At 44.7% G+C, this 18,181-nt stretch overlaps 2 protein-coding genes across 4 annotated transcripts in view; one reads left to right on the forward strand and one right to left on the reverse strand.

Moving 5' to 3' along the window:
* Positions 1–5,847, forward strand: part of ADGRE3 (adhesion G protein-coupled receptor E3) — a 42,024-nt gene extending 36,177 nt beyond the window's left edge. For 2 of the 3 annotated variants that reach the window (XM_045516089.2, XM_074350580.1), the window contains 2 exons: positions 291–386; positions 2,467–5,847. In XM_045516089.2, the coding sequence (XP_045372045.2) occupies positions 291–386; positions 2,467–2,535 (165 nt within the window). In that variant the 3' untranslated portion in view covers positions 2,536–5,847. The remainder of the gene's footprint in view (positions 1–290; positions 387–2,466) is intronic. The other variant, XM_074350579.1, reaches the window with a different exon arrangement.
* Positions 5,848–5,982: 135 nt separating this feature from the next.
* Positions 5,983–17,697, reverse strand: CLEC17A (C-type lectin domain containing 17A). The gene is made up of 12 exons (XM_010954135.3): positions 17,559–17,697; positions 17,341–17,415; positions 16,080–16,112; positions 15,948–15,998; positions 15,823–15,864; positions 15,599–15,640; positions 14,823–14,963; positions 14,675–14,737; positions 14,291–14,386; positions 13,925–14,076; positions 12,584–12,693; positions 5,983–9,626 (listed from the first exon to the last, which is right to left on the reverse strand). Exons 1-12 carry the CDS (start codon positions 17,599–17,601, stop codon positions 9,494–9,496), a joined length of 981 nt encoding a protein of 326 aa, XP_010952437.1. The 5' UTR covers positions 17,602–17,697; the 3' UTR covers positions 5,983–9,493.
* Positions 17,698–18,181: the final 484 nt, after the last annotated feature.

Here is an 18,181-nt window from a genome sequence, read left to right on the forward strand (position 1 = left end):
GTATCATAATTTGACCACTGTAAAGATCTCATCTAGGTGGAATCTCACAATATTTGTCCTTCTGTGCCTGGCTTCTGTATTTCATTCAATGTAATGTTTTCAGGGTTCATCCATGTTGTAGCATGTGTCAAAATTGCATTCCTTTTAAGGCTAAATAAGTCTGTTTTATGTATAGACCACATTTTGTAGGAAGTTTTTTCAAAATGTCTCTGTCCTCTTCCTAACTCACTGGCTTTTCTCTTCTCTAACGTTAACAAAAAATCATCCTGGTATTTCCTTTGATGTTCCAGGTCCAAAAGTGGTTTAGAGAGATCATAAAATCTAAATCTGAGTCTGAGACTCATACACTTTCCAGCAGGTTTGGCCCTGATTCAAAACCCAGTGAGGTAAGAGGACTTGTGACTTATTCTAATGTTTTACTCCTTGACACCCCCAGCTTCCTCCCCTTGTCTTAGTATGAGCTCCCTTTCCTGCAGGGTATGGGGAGGAGCTCTTTTCCTGATGACCTGGTTTGCATTTCTCATTCAGTGACCCTTCCCTGCTCACTAACAGTGCTTAAGCTGGCTTTTGCATATATTCTTGTCTTTCAAATAAGTATGGGTAAAGCAAATCCCCAGCACCACGACCATGTAAAGTAAGCTCCTTTAGGGGGAGACTTAGAATCATGGACATAGCAGAGTGGTCATCATCCCCTGAAATCTCATTATCTCATAGAGAGGTGGACTTGAGCCCAGTAGAGTTGGTGAATACCCTGGAAAGGGTGCCAGAAGAGGGACCCCACCTCTGATGCTCTACATAATTATAGGGGAGGAATGCCTATAATCACAGAGCCTTCCTGGGAGAACAGATGGTCCTGTTAGAGAGGGAACCTCTCAGGAACTTGGTTACTGGTTTTCATCTGTTCTTCCATTGAGCTAACTCAAGATCGATGCGCTAAGAAATGAGCTTCCAGCACAATCTGAGACTTCTCTCCACTGTTGTTCTATATGTGTTCTTTTAGAGAAATGAGAGAATATACTTGTAAGGAGGCATGTCACTAGATGAGTCGAATGGACTCCAAAGCTCATAATCCATAAAAATTCTCCCAATCCGATTTGGTTTTATGCCTTCTGTGTACATGCCTCCCACATCTGCTAGCCAAAGAGCCTTAGAATCTGTTGTTTTTAAGCTAAACAAAATTGAGAAATTTATGATACATGGATTTCTACATTTCTTGAGGAAACTGTGGGATTTTCTTCAGCAGTTACTGAAGAAAATTCTATTCCGTATTGGAGGGAGGGAAGGGGAATTCATTCTAATTTTTTCCAAAAGGACCAAGAGGAAAATGGAATCAGGAAAAAACGTTTTAGAGCAGGCATGTCAACTAATTAGGGAAAAAAGTTATAGATATTAAGTTTAATCATTCTCAGTAAGAGTAAAATTGTGGGAAGTACTAACCATTGGCTGTGACCTTTGAAATGTTTGCCAGATAATTCAAAACAATTCCCAAAGCTGCCAGCACTCCAGCTTCTGGTTTCCCACAATGAATAAGGAAACTTTTTTATTATTGTTGCTTAACATTGTGGAAATTGAGTAAGACAAGTATGTCTTTTAAAAGGGAAATGAATATCTTATATTTATATGATCTGTTTTATATTTATTACACATTTAATATGTAGCTGCATTTCAGAAATACATTTGCTTTAATTAAAAGAATTTCATAAGCTTTTATTTTTTCTAGGCACAGAGTATAAGTAAAAAGCTAACAAAACTCTTTGTCCTCTATGGGCAAGTTTGGTCTTGGGTTAACGTTCTAGCTCTATACCCCAGAAACATGGCAACGTTGGAAGGCCAGTTGTATAAGTAGGCAATACTGTTAATGGGGGGAGTCACGATTGGCTGGACAGGAAGTTCTGTAAGTGAACTATAAATACGAGGAGGGAAGGCATGGCTTTGAACTTCCTGCACACAGTGACTCATAACTAAGCCAGATACTCCTACCCTCATGGGCTGCTGCAGGACATACTTGTTCTCCTGTGGGGTCTGAGGCTTCTAAACCACCCTGTAACTTGTAAGGGAATATCTGTTGAATTCCACAATGTGTCAGATACTATTGCAGGGAATGGACATACAAAAAGCAACAAGACCATCACAGTGCCTGCCTTCAAGGAGCTTAGAGTCTAGCCTAACTTCATGGACAAAAAGCAACATCCAGGGAGCTGAAATTCTAAAGTGGGATACATATCCATAATTTTTTCCAAAAAAAAATTCTTCATCTTGGATTTTTGAGAAGTCCTCCCACTACAAGCTAAAGAAGGCCACACCTGTCCTAGGATTCCAGAATGCTAGGATCATGCCATCTTTGCCTGCTGGGCAGAACTTTCTGTCTTTAACCCATTCCTACTGTTTCTCTCTGTTTTGTTGTTGTTTGTCTGTTTGTTTTATCCTTACATCTACCTTTAATCTAAACATCTTTCATTGTGGCAGGGGATGTTTTCCAGGGCAAGTGAAGAGAAAATATTAAAACTAGAACATTCAATTCCACATGGAAAGTGATACCTGTGGATCTGGTTGATATCATGAAGAATGAAGATTGGGACAGGAGAATCATTACACATCCCTGGAGAGGAAATGTTTAACCTTTACTTCCTGAAGTGTTTGTTCTTCATAAGGGGCTCTCAGTAAATGTGTGTTCAGTTGGATTTCTCTTCACTATGATGTATTCAATCAAGGCTTGTTCCCAGATATCCAAATCATGACCATTGCAAGTACTCCCTGTATTTTTTGTAAATGAGGAATCCCCCTCCAAGGCCCTCTTTCAGGTTCTTAGTCTCTCTCATCCTAAACTCGCTCTTGAAACTCATCCAGTCCCTCAAGCCGTCAGCTTATTCCAAACCATCGACTTTACCTCCTTTCTTATCCAAGCTAAATTTTGTGGCCAACCATGTCAAATGATTCTCACCCATACTTTCAGCACCTTTGCTTCCTCACTCTGATTCCATACATACCTAGGAAACCCTAAATCCAGGACTGATCCAGTCATAGCAGGCACTGTGTGTTGTCCACTCAGCAGCCATCACCACCATCACATGCTCCTTATTAACAGAATCTTGATTGTTTTCATATTTGGGACAGCAATGTGCCTGGGCTCAGGGGGTCAGTTGAGATTGGCCTAAGCCTGGTGACTCTCAACTCGAAGTGGTTTCTACCCCCCATTAGGGACATTTGGCAATGTCTGGAGACACTTTTGGTCATCCTGACTAAGGTAAGGGGTGATGCTACTGGCATCTCAGTGATAGACGCCAGGGATGCTGCTAAACATCCTACAACGCACAAGACAATGTCCACATACACAGCAAGGAATTATCCATCCGTAAATGTTGGTAGTGCTGAAGCTGAGAAACCCTGATGATATTCCTATTTGCTAGAAGGTTTATGATAGGCATTTGGACCAATTCTAGCCATTGAGATATAAGAAACACCTACTGGAACATACTTTTTCTCCTTTTAAACCCAAGACAAATTCAAGGAGAGCCTGCCTATGACTTCTTAGTTTTAGCTGCTATCATATAATAATATGATGCTTGGAGAAAAGATATCATGGATGAAAGGATGGAAGAGTGCAAAGATAGAAATAATCTGAGCTTTTACGAAATTATTGTGTTGCTGAACCAACCCTTGGATTTTTTCATATGTAAAACAAAAACCTTTTGTTAAACCACTTTGTGTCAAATAATCTGTTACTTGCAGCCCAAAGCATCCTTCCTTATGAACCAACTATGTCTCTTCTCCACTCTCCATCAAGGCAGTGAGATCCCAGAATCACTCAGGGAGGCCCCACTACAAATGCATGCTTTCTGATCTAAACAAGACCTTCCAGGCTACCTGGAATTCACTCTTCCCATCCCTAGTCAACTTCCCCACATGAGGAGTTCCAGTTTTTCAGTTCTTTCCTCAGTCTGCATCCCTTTTCTCTAGATAAGGTAGAAGACATTGTCTCCTACTTCACAGAGAAAATAAACACCAGCTGATGGAAACCCCCTCAACTTTCTGACATTCCTTACAGTCTACCCGCATCCATACCCATCCTTGCTTCCCCCATTGATGCCTGGGGTGTCCTCCTCCATTCTTCCTCAACAGCAGAGGGGTTTCCTCCTCTTGTTTAAAAGCTAACCTTGCCTTCTTTGCTTTGGATCCTGTCCCCTCCTGCCTCTTTGGTGACCTTTCTCCATTTATTATCTCCTCTCTCTTCTGAGTCCCCCACCTCTCTCACATCCTTTCTCCTGATTCTTCTCCAGTGGCATTTACATATGTTAAAGATTTGTGAGCAAATTTTTCCTGTAAAAGGCCATATAATAAATATTTTAGACTTTTCAAGCCATATATAGAGATAGATAGATAGATAGATAGATAGATAGATAGATAGATAGAGGTAGATAGATAGACAGGCAAAATATATGTATGTGATATATGTGTAAAGGGATATATGAGTATATCACTTTAGAAGTGTAAAAACCATTCCTAGCTCACTGGCCATACAAAACCAGGCTGCAGGCAGGATTTAACACCACCACCACCCCAGGCTGCAGTTTGCTGGCCCTGTGCTAAAGAAAGAGAGATGGCAAATTCTAGGAAAATGTCACCTGCACACATCTCAGTTCCTCTCTGCTCTCTACCATTGTGTAGCTGCCTCTTTGAACCAAAAGTCTGCTGGGACCCATGGCAGCTGAGTGGGCATGAGAGTGATATCTTTTGGGGAACCCCCAAAGGGAAATCTGGGGTTGAAATTTCTCCCCCATGTACCAGGTGGAAAGTTCTAAGATAAGATGAAGAGTGCTCTGGGTGAAAATCAGACACAGTTCATCCTCAGAAGAGTCTGCCCCACAGGGGTCCATGAACCTCCTGGGATGAAGTCAGCATCACGGCCATGTGTGTTTCTTATCTCTATGCCCCCAAGAATTCCAAAAGGAGCCCTGCTCCTGCATCTAGAAGAAAGCAAGGAGACTGAGGAGCAAGGAGACACCTCTGCACACCTAATTAGTACACACATGGACCCCCTGGAATGGAGAATCCATCTCCTTCCATCACTTGGGAAATTGCCACTGCTTAGAGTTCTCAACCCCCATATCTGAGCCCCAAAGAAAATGACAGCCCATGACAGGTCCCAGCAGCTGAAAAGAGGATGGTCCAGTATAACTGTCATCCAGCAAAATAGAGCTGCTGGAGCAGACAGAGAACTTTAAACAAGAATAATAGCAATAAGAATGTCAGGAAATTCAGGTATAGTACCAAAATGCTCTATGGAACAATATTTTTGAGGGAATAAATAAAAAGATAAATTTTGCTGGGTGAATTAAAGAAGAGGATGATCACCATCAAGAGCCAAATTAGTGGGGAAAACACCTCAAAAAACAGAGCAAAATGCCACAGAAGGAAAATCATGAAGGAAAAAAAATCAATCTGGGAGACCCAGGAGATCTATGGGTGGAGGGGGTTAAAAGAGTAAGGAGGAAGCATGTTCAGGTGTCTTCCAGCCAAAAAGTCCTCCCTGCTTCAATAACCATTCTCTCTCTCTCTTTCTCTTCACAGCCAAAATTCTAGAAAAGTTTATACTCTTCTGTCCCCACTTCCTCCCACCCCTCACTGCTCAGCCTGCTGCAGTCTGATTTCTGTCTCCAGCACACCCAAGAATGACTCAATGTTCCAAATGCTTCCTCAGTGCTAAGTCCACTGGCTTTTCTAAGTTGAACTTGGGGCCATATTTCATTCTGTTGGTCCTCCTTTCTTCTGTTTTTTTTAAATCAAGTATTTTTAATTTTTCCAGCTTTATTGAGATATACTTAACAAATAAAAATTGTATATACTTAAGAGGTACAACGTGATGATTTTATCTATGTATACATTATCCCCTTTCCTTTCTTGAAGCATTCGCTTCTCTTGGCTTCCCTAACACCACACTGTCCTCCTATAAGGGTGGTCAACTCACCCCAGTTTGCCCAGGACTTTCCCAGATTTGGCACTGAAAGCCCTACATCCCAGGAACCCCTCAGTCCCAGGCAACCAGAATCGTGTTTCAACTTCATCTTCTCCTGTCCCATAGTGTCTTAGTTTGGGCTCCCACAAGAGCAAACTCTGAGACAAGGATTCGAGTTTATCTTGGAGGCAATCCCAGGAAACACCAGCAGGGGCGCAAAGAAGTGCAGCAGGGGAAGAAAGGCAGCCAGCACAAGATGTGTTCAAAGATGTGTGCTAGAGCAGGCAGTGGGAGTTTACTCTCAGCAGACACCTCTGGGAAATCACACAGGACACGGATCTCAGAGTCCACTCACCTGAGGGGTGAGGGAGCTGGGGTATGCGCACACCAAGTACCGGCTTTGGCTGAGGACTGTCCTAGGAAGCATTTACCCCCAGCACTTCTCACCTGCCATCTGATGGATCAGGTGGGCTCCAGTGGCAGCTGCCGGCCATCAGAAATCAGTGAAAACAGGAGGATCAAGAATATAAGCAGAAGTGGGGGGTGGCTATGGCTCAGTGGTGGAGCATGTGCTTAGCATGCATCAAGGTCCTGGGTTCAATCCCCAGTACCTCCTTTAAAAAACAAATATAAATAAATAAATTAATTTAATTACCTACCCCCCCAAAAATTAAAACATAAAAAAATTAAATTAAAAAAAATTTAAGAATATAAGTAGGGCATGACCACATCTGCTACACACAAGATTCCATCCTTGACTCAAGAGAAGTCCTAAGAACTCAGCAGGAGTTCATGAACAACCTAAATTTAAGTGTGCTGTTTGTGTAAGCATTTTTTCATTCTCCATCTCTAGTAACCATAACTCCTTCTTTCCTGTTACTTGAGCTGAAAACCGTGGAGTCATTCTTTAATTTTCTCTTTCTCTCACACCGAACATCTAATTCATCAGCAAATCCCATTAGCTGTCTCTTCAAAATAGATCCAGAATTCTTTCTGCCCTGGTCCCCTGGTCCCCATCACCCCTCATCTGCATCATAATAGCCCCAGGAGAGCCACACAGATTGTTATCAACAGATCCAGCACCCAATTCCTGGTCTCCTGTCTCAGCCCAGGATGTCTGTTCTTCCACATCATAGTGTTCCTTTCCCATAACTGCCAGCTGAGGCATGAGCTACAGGGTTAGAGTTTTCAGGGATAATTCAGGTTTACAGTCCCTTGAAAGGCAGCAGGTGCTACAGAGAGAGATCAACCATTGGAGGCACAGACTGAATCCAAATACCAGCTCTCCTACTTATCCACTCAACACAATGGACAAGCTATGAGACCGCCCTGAGCCTCAGTTTTTCCAGCTATAAAATGGGGTTGATAATTATTCCAACCTCACAGAATCATCATGAAAATTAAATGAGAGCTGCTGTATCTATCTAGTGCACAATATATGCTTGATAAACTGTGGCATTTTTTTAAAACCACCAAGAATGCCCAACCTGTGGTCCCCTGGACCCAAAGTGGTAAAGAGAACCTCCTTCACATTTTCCTCTCTACCTGAAATTAGACAGTCATGAGAGATGTAGAAGAAAGATAGGTTTGGACTGGCTATACTGTGGACCACTGCCCCTCAGCCTGTCTCAGAGATGTGACCACAGCCCTTCTGCTTCCCCATTTCTCAACACACACAATGGGAGTTTCCTCTTCTGAGATGGGGGAACTTCCCCTGACCCCAGATAAACAGTTGCTTGGGCCAAAGGTCCCCTGGGTGGAGGGCTTAGAACAGGATGTCCACCCACTCTGTAGTCTATGCTGTATGCAGGATTAGCTTCAATATCGATGAGTTGGGGGCAGGTGTGGAGGTGAGAGGAGACAAGTACACGGGGATCAGGAATTGAACTGAACACCAATACCCCCCAACTCCCTGCTTCCCCTGCTCAGAGCCTCCTCGCCTTGTTCTCAGTCAAAACAGGAATGAATCTACTATTAACTTGTTGAATGCTAAATCGATTGGTTTGTACCCACCCCTGGAGACAATTCAGGGATTATCCAAAGGGATTGCTGTGTTGAGTTGTGCTCAGCCGGGGGAAGTACCAGCCATCTAGGGCGTGTTTTTGATTGGCACAGGGACAGGGAGGGGTACCTCTGGCTTTCAGTGGGTGTTACAGGCTGAATTGCGCCCACCTCTAAAACTCACATGTAGAAGTCTGTAGGCCCAGCACCTCAAAGTGTGGCAGTATTTGGAGGTAAGGTCTTTAAAGAGGTAATTAAATTAAAATGAAGTCCTTAGGGTGGGCTCAAATCCAACATGACTGGTATCCTTAAAAGGAGAAAGATTATGACACAGACACTTACAAAAGGAAGAACTTGTGAGGACACAGAGAGAAGACAGCCATCTACAAGCCAAGGAGGGCGGGCTCACCAGAAACCAACCACGCCAACACCCTTTCTCAGCCGTCCAGCCTCCAGAACTGCGAGACAGTACATTTCCATTGTTTAAGCCAGTCTGTGGCACTTTATTATGGTGGCCCCAGAAGACTAACAGTTAGCGAGGACCTCACGATGAACTGGCATTTTGAGAAGCTCTAACATTGCAAGAGCTAACAATCCAAGAAGACCCACTTATAAGTAGGGTGAATTACTTCATCAAAGAGTTGTACAGACCACAAACAGCCTCAAGGTACATGTGGGTAGATATCTCCATTGTCATCCTGAGGATCTGGCCAAGAGACACCGAGAACGCAGCTTGTCAAGAGTAATTTTGCCCCACCTGTTTCGCAGAAGCTGTGCACATCAGGTGGGCAGTAGGGATCTCAGTCCCAGAGCATCATGCCCAGAGGAGGCAGGGTATTTTCAGCTCCAGCTCAATCAGCGTCAGACCTGGAGCTCCCGGGGCCAGCATCATTTACTAAGAGCCATGATCAGGGGCTTAGTGAATTTCCTCCAGAGCCCAGAACTGGGAGACCATTACTAAGACATGGAGTCCCTTCAACTCATCATCTGCTATGGATTGAGCTGTGTATCCCCCCACCAAAATAAACTTCATATCCCAATCCCCACTGTGATGGTATTAGGAGGTGGGGCTTTGGGAGGTGACTAGGTCATGGGGGTGGGGCCTTCATTAATGGTATTAGTGTCTTTATAAAAGCCCCCCCCCAGAGCTCTCATCCCTTCCAGCATGTGAAGATTCAGCAAGAAGGGGGCATCTAGGAACCAGGAAGCGGGATGTCACCAAGCACTGAGTCTCCCTGAGCCTTGATCTTGGGCTTCCCAGCTTCCAGAACTTCGAGAAATAAACTTCTGCTAAAGCCGCCCAGTCTACAGTATTCTGCTACAGCAGCCTGAACAGACTAAGACACCATCCAACTGCACAAGCCCCCTAGTCCTCGCCCTACAAATGGTCTGACTTGCACCCCAGGAAACTTGCTCCATCCAGGCTTTCGGCTCCGTCTGGGGCACATCCGTGTCAGTTCTCAGACGGAGAGGAGGTTCTCATGTCCAAGACCCGAGGGGCACCGGGTACAGACTCCCGCCCAACCTCAGCTCTGATGTTCAACAGGAACATTGCCGCTCACAAATCCAATATGTAGTTTTGTCGCAAGAGAGGTCATTCCAGGTGCCACCTCCATTCATGCTGGCACAGTCCTCATTATGGAGGTTGTTGGGTTCCTGTGGGTCCCAAAAGCTGGATGGAGGAAAAAGTGGGTGTGGGGATGGATGAATAGGTGGAGCACAGGGGATTTTTTCAGGGCAGTGAATCTACTATTCCATACGATACTGTGATGGTGGATACATGACATCATGCATTTGTCAAAACTTATAGAACGTACAACACAAAGAGCGAACCCTAATGTAAACTATGGACTTTAGTTCCTAATAAGTATTTCTATATTATTTTATCAAGTGTAACAAATGCACCGCCCTCATGCAAGATATTAACAATAGAAAAAAATGTGTGCAGAAGAGAAGGAATATGGGAAATATTTCTCTTTAACTTCTGCTCAATTTTTCTGTAAATAAATCTAAAACTGCTCTAAAGAATAAACTCCTCAGCCATAAAAAAGAATGAAATTTTGCCACTTGCAACAACATGGATAGACTTGGAGGTTATTATGCTGAGTGAAATAAGTCAGACAGAGAAAGACAAATACTGTATGATATCACTTATACGTGGCACCTAAAAAATACAACAAACTAGTGAATATAACAAAAAAGAAGCAGACTCACAGATACAGAGAACAAACTAGTGGTTATGAGTGGGGAGAGGGAAGGGGGAGGGGCAATATAGGGGTAGGGAACTAAGAGGTACAATTTATTATGTATAATATAAGCTACAAGGATGTATTGTACAACATGGGGAATATAGCCAATATTTTACAATAACTATAAATGGATTATAACCTTTAATCATTGTGACTCACTATATTGTACACCTGTTACTTATATACTCCTGTACTTCAATAAAAAGACAATAAAAGATTACAGCTCAGTGGTAGAGCACATGCTTAGTATGCACGAGGTCCTGGGTTCAATCCCCAGTACCTCCATTTAAATAAACAAACAAACAAACAAATAAACCTAATTACCTCACCCCCAAAAAAATTTTTTTAAAGAGGGCATATTTATAAAAAACAATAAAAGAAAAAAAGAATGAAGTCTACTAATTAAAAAATATATATCAGAAAAAGAAAAAAAAAAGGCCTTCATTGTTCAGGGCTCTTTCTTCCATCAGAATAATTTCTTCAGCCTTTCAGAATTAGCTGAAGATGCTGTATTATCCTCTTCACCCTAACTTGTCTAACTCAGCCCCACCTCCCTGTTCACCAGGAAGTCTCCCCACTCCTGAATCAGTTTCCTGCATCTGGTCTGTGTCTGCCTTCTCTTCCAAAGAATATTTCTATTACACCTGCGTTCCTCCCAACCTTCCAGGTATTGTAACGTCTTAGGTCATATTCCCTTAAAGCAGAGCCAGATTGGGCAGTTCAAGTGCATGGGATTTATTAAGGGTTGTTCTCAGGAGAGAAGGAGTGAAAGAAACAGGATGGGGCAGGGTAGGGAACTGAGCAAGGACGTGGGTTCTGCCTGGTCTAGTCTCAGCCTAATCCTACAGGGAGCTCTGGAATGTGAAGACACGACAGAGTTACCCCAATTTGAAAAAAGGGGTCCAGGTTTCTCTTAACCAGTCAATGTCTGTGGGATGACCCCAGTGGGAGCGGGATGAACTCCTAGTTGAGCAGGCTTCCATTCAGCTGAGGTCAACTCTCTGGAGGAAACATAACTATTAGCAGCCGATGCCCCCTGCTGGCAGAAGCCTGCACCAGCCCCATCAAGGGGTCTGAGCCGAGCATCTGCTGTGCCACACCATGTCACACCATCTCTTTTTACAGAGCTGTGCTTCCTTCCAGGAATCTTTAATAAAAAATAAAATCCCCAGACAAAACACTAATATCTCTAATTTATGAAGAGCTCTTAGAACTCAGTAAGAAAAAGACTGAATTCCCAATATAAAAAACACAAAATATGAATAGATAACTTACAGAAAAGTTAATACCTGTGGCTATTAAACATATGAAAAGATACCCAGCCTCAGTCATAAAAGAAATGCAAATTAATACTGCATTGGGATCCATTTTTCACCTACAGTTAAAGCAGCAAAATTTCCTAAAGTTTGATGACTGTGTGGGCAAAAATTATAGTCAAGCTAGTGAGAGAATAAATTGGTATAACCAGTATGGAGGACAATTTGTTAATATTTATTTAAAATACAAATACAAACTTACAACCAAGAATACTCTATCCAGTAAGGCTCTTGTTCAGATTTGATGGAGAACCAGTAAGGCTCTTGTTCAGATTTGATGGAGAAATCAAAAGCTTCACAGATAAACAAAAGCTAAAAGAATTCAGCACCACCAAATCAGCTTTACAAAGAACATTAAAGGAACTTCTCTAGTCATCAAACCACAAGGAAAGAGAACAAAAAGAAGAAAGAGAAAAAAAAGACCTACAAAACAAGCCCAGAACAATTACAAAATGGCAATAAGAACATACATATCGATAATTACCTTAAATGTAAATGGATTAAACGCTCCAACCAAAAGACATAGACCGGCTGAATGGATAAAAAACAAGACCCACATATATGCTGTCTACAAGAGACCCAGTTCAGAGCTAGAGACACATGCAGGCTGAAAATGAGGGGGTGGAAAAAAACATTCCATGCAAACGGAAGCCAAAAGAAAGCTGGAGTAGCATTACTCACACCAGACAAAATAGATCTTAAAATAAAATACAAATACATACACTCCTTGAGAAAGTAAAGCATAATGGCTAAGAACACAGACTTTGATGCCAGGTTGGTGGCACTGCCTCTTGCTAGATATCTGACCTTGGGAAGGTTGCTTACCCTCTCTGTGCCTCAGTTTCCTCACCTTTAAAATGGAGGTAATAATAGTACTTCTTTATAAGATTATTATGTTGCAATGGAGGGAAATTAAAAGTACAGGGTCCAGAAGCCCTATCAGAAACAAAAAGCACCCTTGTGCTTCCCCTGTCCAGCTCAGCCTGGGATTCTAGAGAATTTGCTGGTTTGGACTGCACAAGGACCCACAAGGAGAAGAGATCTGAAGAGACATGGATACTTGCCTCAAAGTGATAGGTGACCCATCCAGCCACCTCCAGTCCCCTTCAAGTTTTCTGTCATTCAGCCCCAGCCAGTGTACCCGCGGAGAGCCATGAGCCTTGGACACAAAGATCTGCAAGTACAGACTTCATTCAGCCATCAGTTCTCCATGCCCTCTGCTCTGTCACACACATTTAGGGCTTGTGAATGCCACCCCCGATACCCCTCCCAGTCCCTATGGTGTGCAGAGCAGGATCAACACCTTCCTACCACTTGAGCAAGTGCAGTGGGAACAGTCATGCTATTTTCTCATGCAATCTATGCTATATTAGCTACTCATACAAACGATGCTATGAAACAGAAAGATTTTTTTAAGGGACATAAAGGAAAAAAAAGTAAGATGGTAGGACTAAATCTAACCAAATCAATAATTACATTAAATGTAAATGGTTTTAAAACACCAATTAAAAACCAGATATTGTCAGATTGAAATTAAATAAAAAAAGACCCACCTATATGCTATCTATGAGAAATCTATTTTTTAAATAATGACATAGATAGGTTAAAAGTAAAAGGATGGGAAAAGGTAAACCATGCACACACTAATTATACGGTGCTATGAGGTTGACAGTCAAAAGCATGGACTTTGAAACCAGCTTCCTGGGCTCAAATCCCAGCTCCCGGTTACCAGTTGTAACAAGCAAGGTGCTTCAGCGAAATATGCCACAGTTTCCTCATCTGTGAAGTACTGGTATGTAATGATATGTCCTGTGTATAAATGCTATTACCACCTGGCTATAGTAACATTAAGTCATTAAAGTTGTTTACACATATTCCAATTCTCCTTCTATTTACACACAGCTGAAACTGTGTTTCCCTACCACCTTAAAGCATAGACATGCCCGTGGGACTTGCTGTACGAGTGCACATAGGTAGAAGCTCCAAGAGCCAATATATGACTTGCCTCATTCACTTTCACCATTGAGCTATAGGGACAGTCTGTTACTTTGGCGTAACGTAACCTCTCCTGACTCGCATACTAATTTATGAGACTGTCCTTAGAATTACGTTAATACATGTAAAATGTTTAGAATGCAATCTGGAGAGCAGAAAGTGCTACCTAAGAGATAGCCATTATTATATCTCAGTGTTAGAGAGAAAACAGAGACTCAGAGAGGATAAGTAAACACAATTAGGATGTAAACTCAAGCAGAGCATACCCCCTTAACCTTGCTATGCAAAGTCTTAGTGACTCAAAAGCAATTCCAGCTTCTCTACATCCAGGCCAGAGAAGGATGCATGAATCTCAGAAGAGAGGGAGGTTTGCCCTGCTGTATCTCAAGGGCTTGGAAGGAATGGCTCACCTGCTCAGCAATGCTACTGATGATGACCAAATGAGAGTAATTCTCCTGGCAGAACTTCCGGGCTTCATCCCATGACTTGGTGCTTGGAGAGAAGTAGTAACACTTACCCTGAAAAGGGAGCCAGCCTTCAGAGCAGGTGACGCTGGTACTATCTGGGGACAGGAGAGGATTCTGTCAGAGTGGCCCCAGGACCAGGGTCATGTACAGTGCACCATGCACAGTTGTGCAGGCTGTGCTCTGCTCAACTCCAGGGGGCACCATTCACATAGACTGCCCTGGGAATCACTCCCGTGGATTTGTGCAATGTACCAGCTCTGCCACGCCCCCCCGAGGAACTTCTCAGGGAAGTTCCTCAATCCTCCTCACCTAATAAACCCCGAAGTTCCAGCAGGGACTGGTTGGTGTAGGCGCTTACGTGATCAATGTCCTTCTTCAGGCCGGCCAGCCCTGCCATGCCGGTCACTGTCAACAGGGATGGGCTGGAGGGTTAGAGACCCAAAGCCCCATCTACCCACCTACCCACCACTGACTGCAGACACACCAGAGAGAAGCAAGAGCTGTGCTGTTGCACACATGCCACAGGGACAGGGACTATGTCTGATGTGGTCACAATCCTACCCACCCACCCGCCCCGACCCTGGTACCTAGCACAGTGCCTGGCAAAGATGGGGTCAGGGTGGGGTTGACCTTGAAGTTGGCTTTGAGGATCATGTTGGTGCATGGCTTGAAGGGATGACTGAAAGCACTCACCGTTTGCTTGCCATTCCATCTGCTGTAAGGTTAACATCCTCAGTTCTTCCACCACCTCCTGGTCTATGAGAAGGAGTCCAGCATGAGCCCACGTCCTCCCATACCTCTTCTCCAATTTCTCTGCATGCCCCATCCTTGCCTTACTCACACTTAATCAGGGTCACAACCAGACCAGTGCAGCCCATGAGCAGTGACACCACCACCAGCAGACACAGGTACACCATCAGTCTCTCCTCCTGGAAGAACCTAGAACCTCCGGACTTCTGACTGAGACAGGGCACTGGAGTCGCTGGGGGGGGGGATGGGGACAGAGAGACTAACGCTGGTGCTTCAGATAGTGAGGAAGGGACCCTTGAACTTTTCTCCAAGAGCAGGGAGACAAAGGTCTGTGGTCATGACTGTATCACCAGAAGGGGTCATCAAGAGAATGTCAGGGGGTGTGAACCCTGAGGAAGCCCAGAGCATTTATGGAACACACACTATGTGCTAAGCATTCCATTACACTCGTTATCTTATTGGATTCTCACTCTTACAATACTGATTTAAATATTCCCATTTTGCAAAATAGTAAACTGAGGGCTTGGAGACATCAAGCACAACCTCGACCCAGCTCTGCCCTTAACATTTATGCTGCATTATCTTCTACTTTCCAGCAACCCCTGCCCAAGCTGCTCCCAGGGGGCCCAAGCTGTGGACCCTTGCATCCGGAGCAGAGAACATTTCCTGTAACGGATGCATGTGGGAAGTGGGGCCTGAAGAGTACCTGGTAGACACCCTGGGTCCCCGGGGGATCTGGTCTAGACTCAGAAAGGAGGAGCTTCTGAAAGGAAATGTTTCTCTCCCAGGGTCTCACTCCAGAGCTACTGGTCTCAAATAAACTGGCCACCATGAGAGGGGAAACAGAGGCACATCTAGAGGACTTACTGGTTGTAGGCGGCTGGAATGGAGGATGCTCCAGATTAGTGCCTGGGAGGAAAGTGAGAGAGGTTTATTCAGAAGTCACTGAAAGACTCTGTGTTTCAAGATCAACAACCACGCGCCCCCTCCCCCGTGCCCTCTGATTTGCTCTCTGGGCAGAATTGGGGAACTGGAGGGAAGACGCCGGGTGTCCCCTCTCAGGCTTCTTAACAGGTATTCCCTCTTCTCACCAGGTTGAGGAGCTGTGCGGGAGACAGGGGTGAGGTTCTGTCCTGGAAGGGGTTGGAAAGACAACAGTCATGCAGAGCAGGGCTTCAGCCAGGTGACCAAGAAGGTCCCAATCCTAAATCCTTACCTGTGTTCATTGGAAGCTTGCAAGGAAGTGGGGGGTTCTCCATTTTCTTTCCTGAGGAGGTAGGAATGATTGTTCAGGCCCAGAGCAGGACAAATCCAGCGCTGGATCTCCTGTACCCACAGCCCAGCTCACCTGCTCTTTGAGGCCTTGGTGGAGCCACCGAAACTGCAGAAATGAAGCCCAAAGTTAGAGCTGCTTTGAGAATGGGAATGAGACTGAAGGCAGTGATGGAGACAGGATTGGGATTACAATGGAGGATTAGGGATAGGGTTGGGCATGAGACTGGAATTGGGCTTGGAGATGAGGACAGAGTTAAGATACAGTGACCAACCATCCTGAATTACTCAGGACTTTCTTACTTTTAAAACTGGAAGTCATTAATCCCTGGGCAAACTGGGACAATTGATCACCCTAAATTAAAGACACAAGTGAATTTGTGTATGGGGATGGGGTCATGGAGTCAACGCTGCAGTTGGAATGAGGGTTTGGACTGAGATGAGGATGGGGTTGAAGAAGGATCAGCAACAGTAATGGACGTAGGAATAGCACTGTGATTCAAGATAAGTTTGGGATGAAGAATGGGGTTATAGCTGCATCTAGGAAGAGGCTGAGATTGGGTTGTAGTTATGTTGGGGCTTGGTGATGGTTATGCATTTGGACATGGACATGGGATATGACAGGGGCCCAGATTTGACAAAGATGGGGATAGGGTGGGTCTTGAAGTTGGGTTTGGGGGTTGTGTGGGGCCAGGTTGCAGTTGGAGACAGACAATCAAACAGCAGAGTCCAGTTCACCTCCTAACTCATACTGAGCTCTATGGTCCCCTGGGACCTCCCAAGTTGACCCCCATCTGGACTCATAAGTGAGAGATGTGGAGCCAGATGGAATGGCCCCTGTCCGAGGATATTCAGGGGACCCGGCGGGAGTTGACTCAAGGAAACCTCAATTCCTCCACTTTTATATACACTTATCAGACTCTTGTTGAATCCCCAGCCAGGCAGGGACCACTCAAGTCTAAAGGCAAACCTGGGCCCCGGGTGTGAATGCGAGGAGGTTTGGGAGACAATGGTCTTTCTACCATCCCTCGAGTCCCACTCCAATGTCCCTTCGTCTGACCCCTAATCCTCCCACCAGTGAAGGGCCCTTCCCTCAGAGTCCCTCCCCTCTTGCACCACCTCACCCAAGACTGTACCCAGAACTGCCTCCCCAACCAGCCTGAAAGACCTCAAGGTGGAGGCATGGATTCTCCTACCACCACGGTGCCTAGCTTGGGCAGGCTGACCATGTACATCTGCAGTGCCTAGCCAGCTCCCCCTGAGGACTCTGCTCCCCCACCAGCCCCCACCCCTCAGGTTACGAATCCCTTCACCTAGCCTCTGAGAAGTCCTCTTACCTGGCTTGGGAGGAAGGTCCCTGTAGGGTGGTGCTGTGTTCTCATAATCATCATCATCATCCTCCTCTCTGGACCCTTCCAGACGAAAGGCAAGTGAGAGCCCAGCCCGTCCCCTTCTCTGTCCCTCTTGCCTTGGTCTCCAGCCCCAAGGGGTGGATGATGTAACATGCGTCCTGACCCACCCCTGGCCCCCAGCCCGTGCCTGGCCAGCGCCATACCTGGAAGGCCCCCACACCGAGAGTTAGTATACAGGGCGCACATGGCTACAGCTAACACAGGAGCCTGAGAAGGAGCAGGCGAAGCTTGAGAGCTTCTGCTTCTTGTGCCCCCTACTCAGGTGCCTTGGAAATCTCTCATTTCCTTTTTTCTTTACAAGTCAAGAAGATGCAAATCCATCTTGAGGGTAACACCCCATACCACACACACACACACACACACACACTTTCTCCCCAGTTTGGACTCATGTACAGAAGTAATAATGACAACAACCCCTTCATTTGAGTTCCTACAAAGCACCAAGCCCTGGGTGAAAAAGACAGATAAGCTCTTTCCTTCATGGAAATTCCATCAGGACAGGAGAGACAATAAACCTGTAAAGAAATATAGAAATGACCAATATGGTTTGGGTTTTTTAAAATTTTATTTCCAATAGTAACTAAGTATTATTTTAAAATAAAACAGCATAAAGGTACAGGATGGGGGCTAATGTAGAGAGGTGATCAGGGAAGGTCTCCTGGAGGTGGTGACATTTGCAACAAGATGTTAAAGTGATAGGAGCTAAGTACTCCCACATTCCACAGTGAAGTGCTAGGCTCAGTTAACTATGGCTGCATCACACATT

The sequence above is a fragment of the Camelus bactrianus genome, chromosome 22, assembly GCF_048773025.1.
Source record: "Camelus bactrianus isolate YW-2024 breed Bactrian camel chromosome 22, ASM4877302v1, whole genome shotgun sequence".
Classification (NCBI taxonomy): Eukaryota; Metazoa; Chordata; class Mammalia; order Artiodactyla; family Camelidae; genus Camelus; species Camelus bactrianus.

Excerpts from the sequence above, each read along its gene's own strand:
- CLEC17A (XM_010954135.3), bottom strand. The coding sequence starts at position 17,601 with ATGTGCGCCCTGTATACTAACTCTCGGTGTGGGGGCCTTCCAG. Across the intron at positions 16,113-17,340 it reads GGACCTTCCTCCCAAGCCAG|TTTCGGTGGCTCCACCAAGG; the intron begins GTAAGAGGACTT and ends TCATTTCTGCAG. Across the intron at positions 14,738-14,822 it reads GGTTGTGACCCTGATTAAGT|ACCAGGAGGTGGTGGAAGAA; the intron begins GTGAGTAAGGCA and ends TCCTTCTCATAG.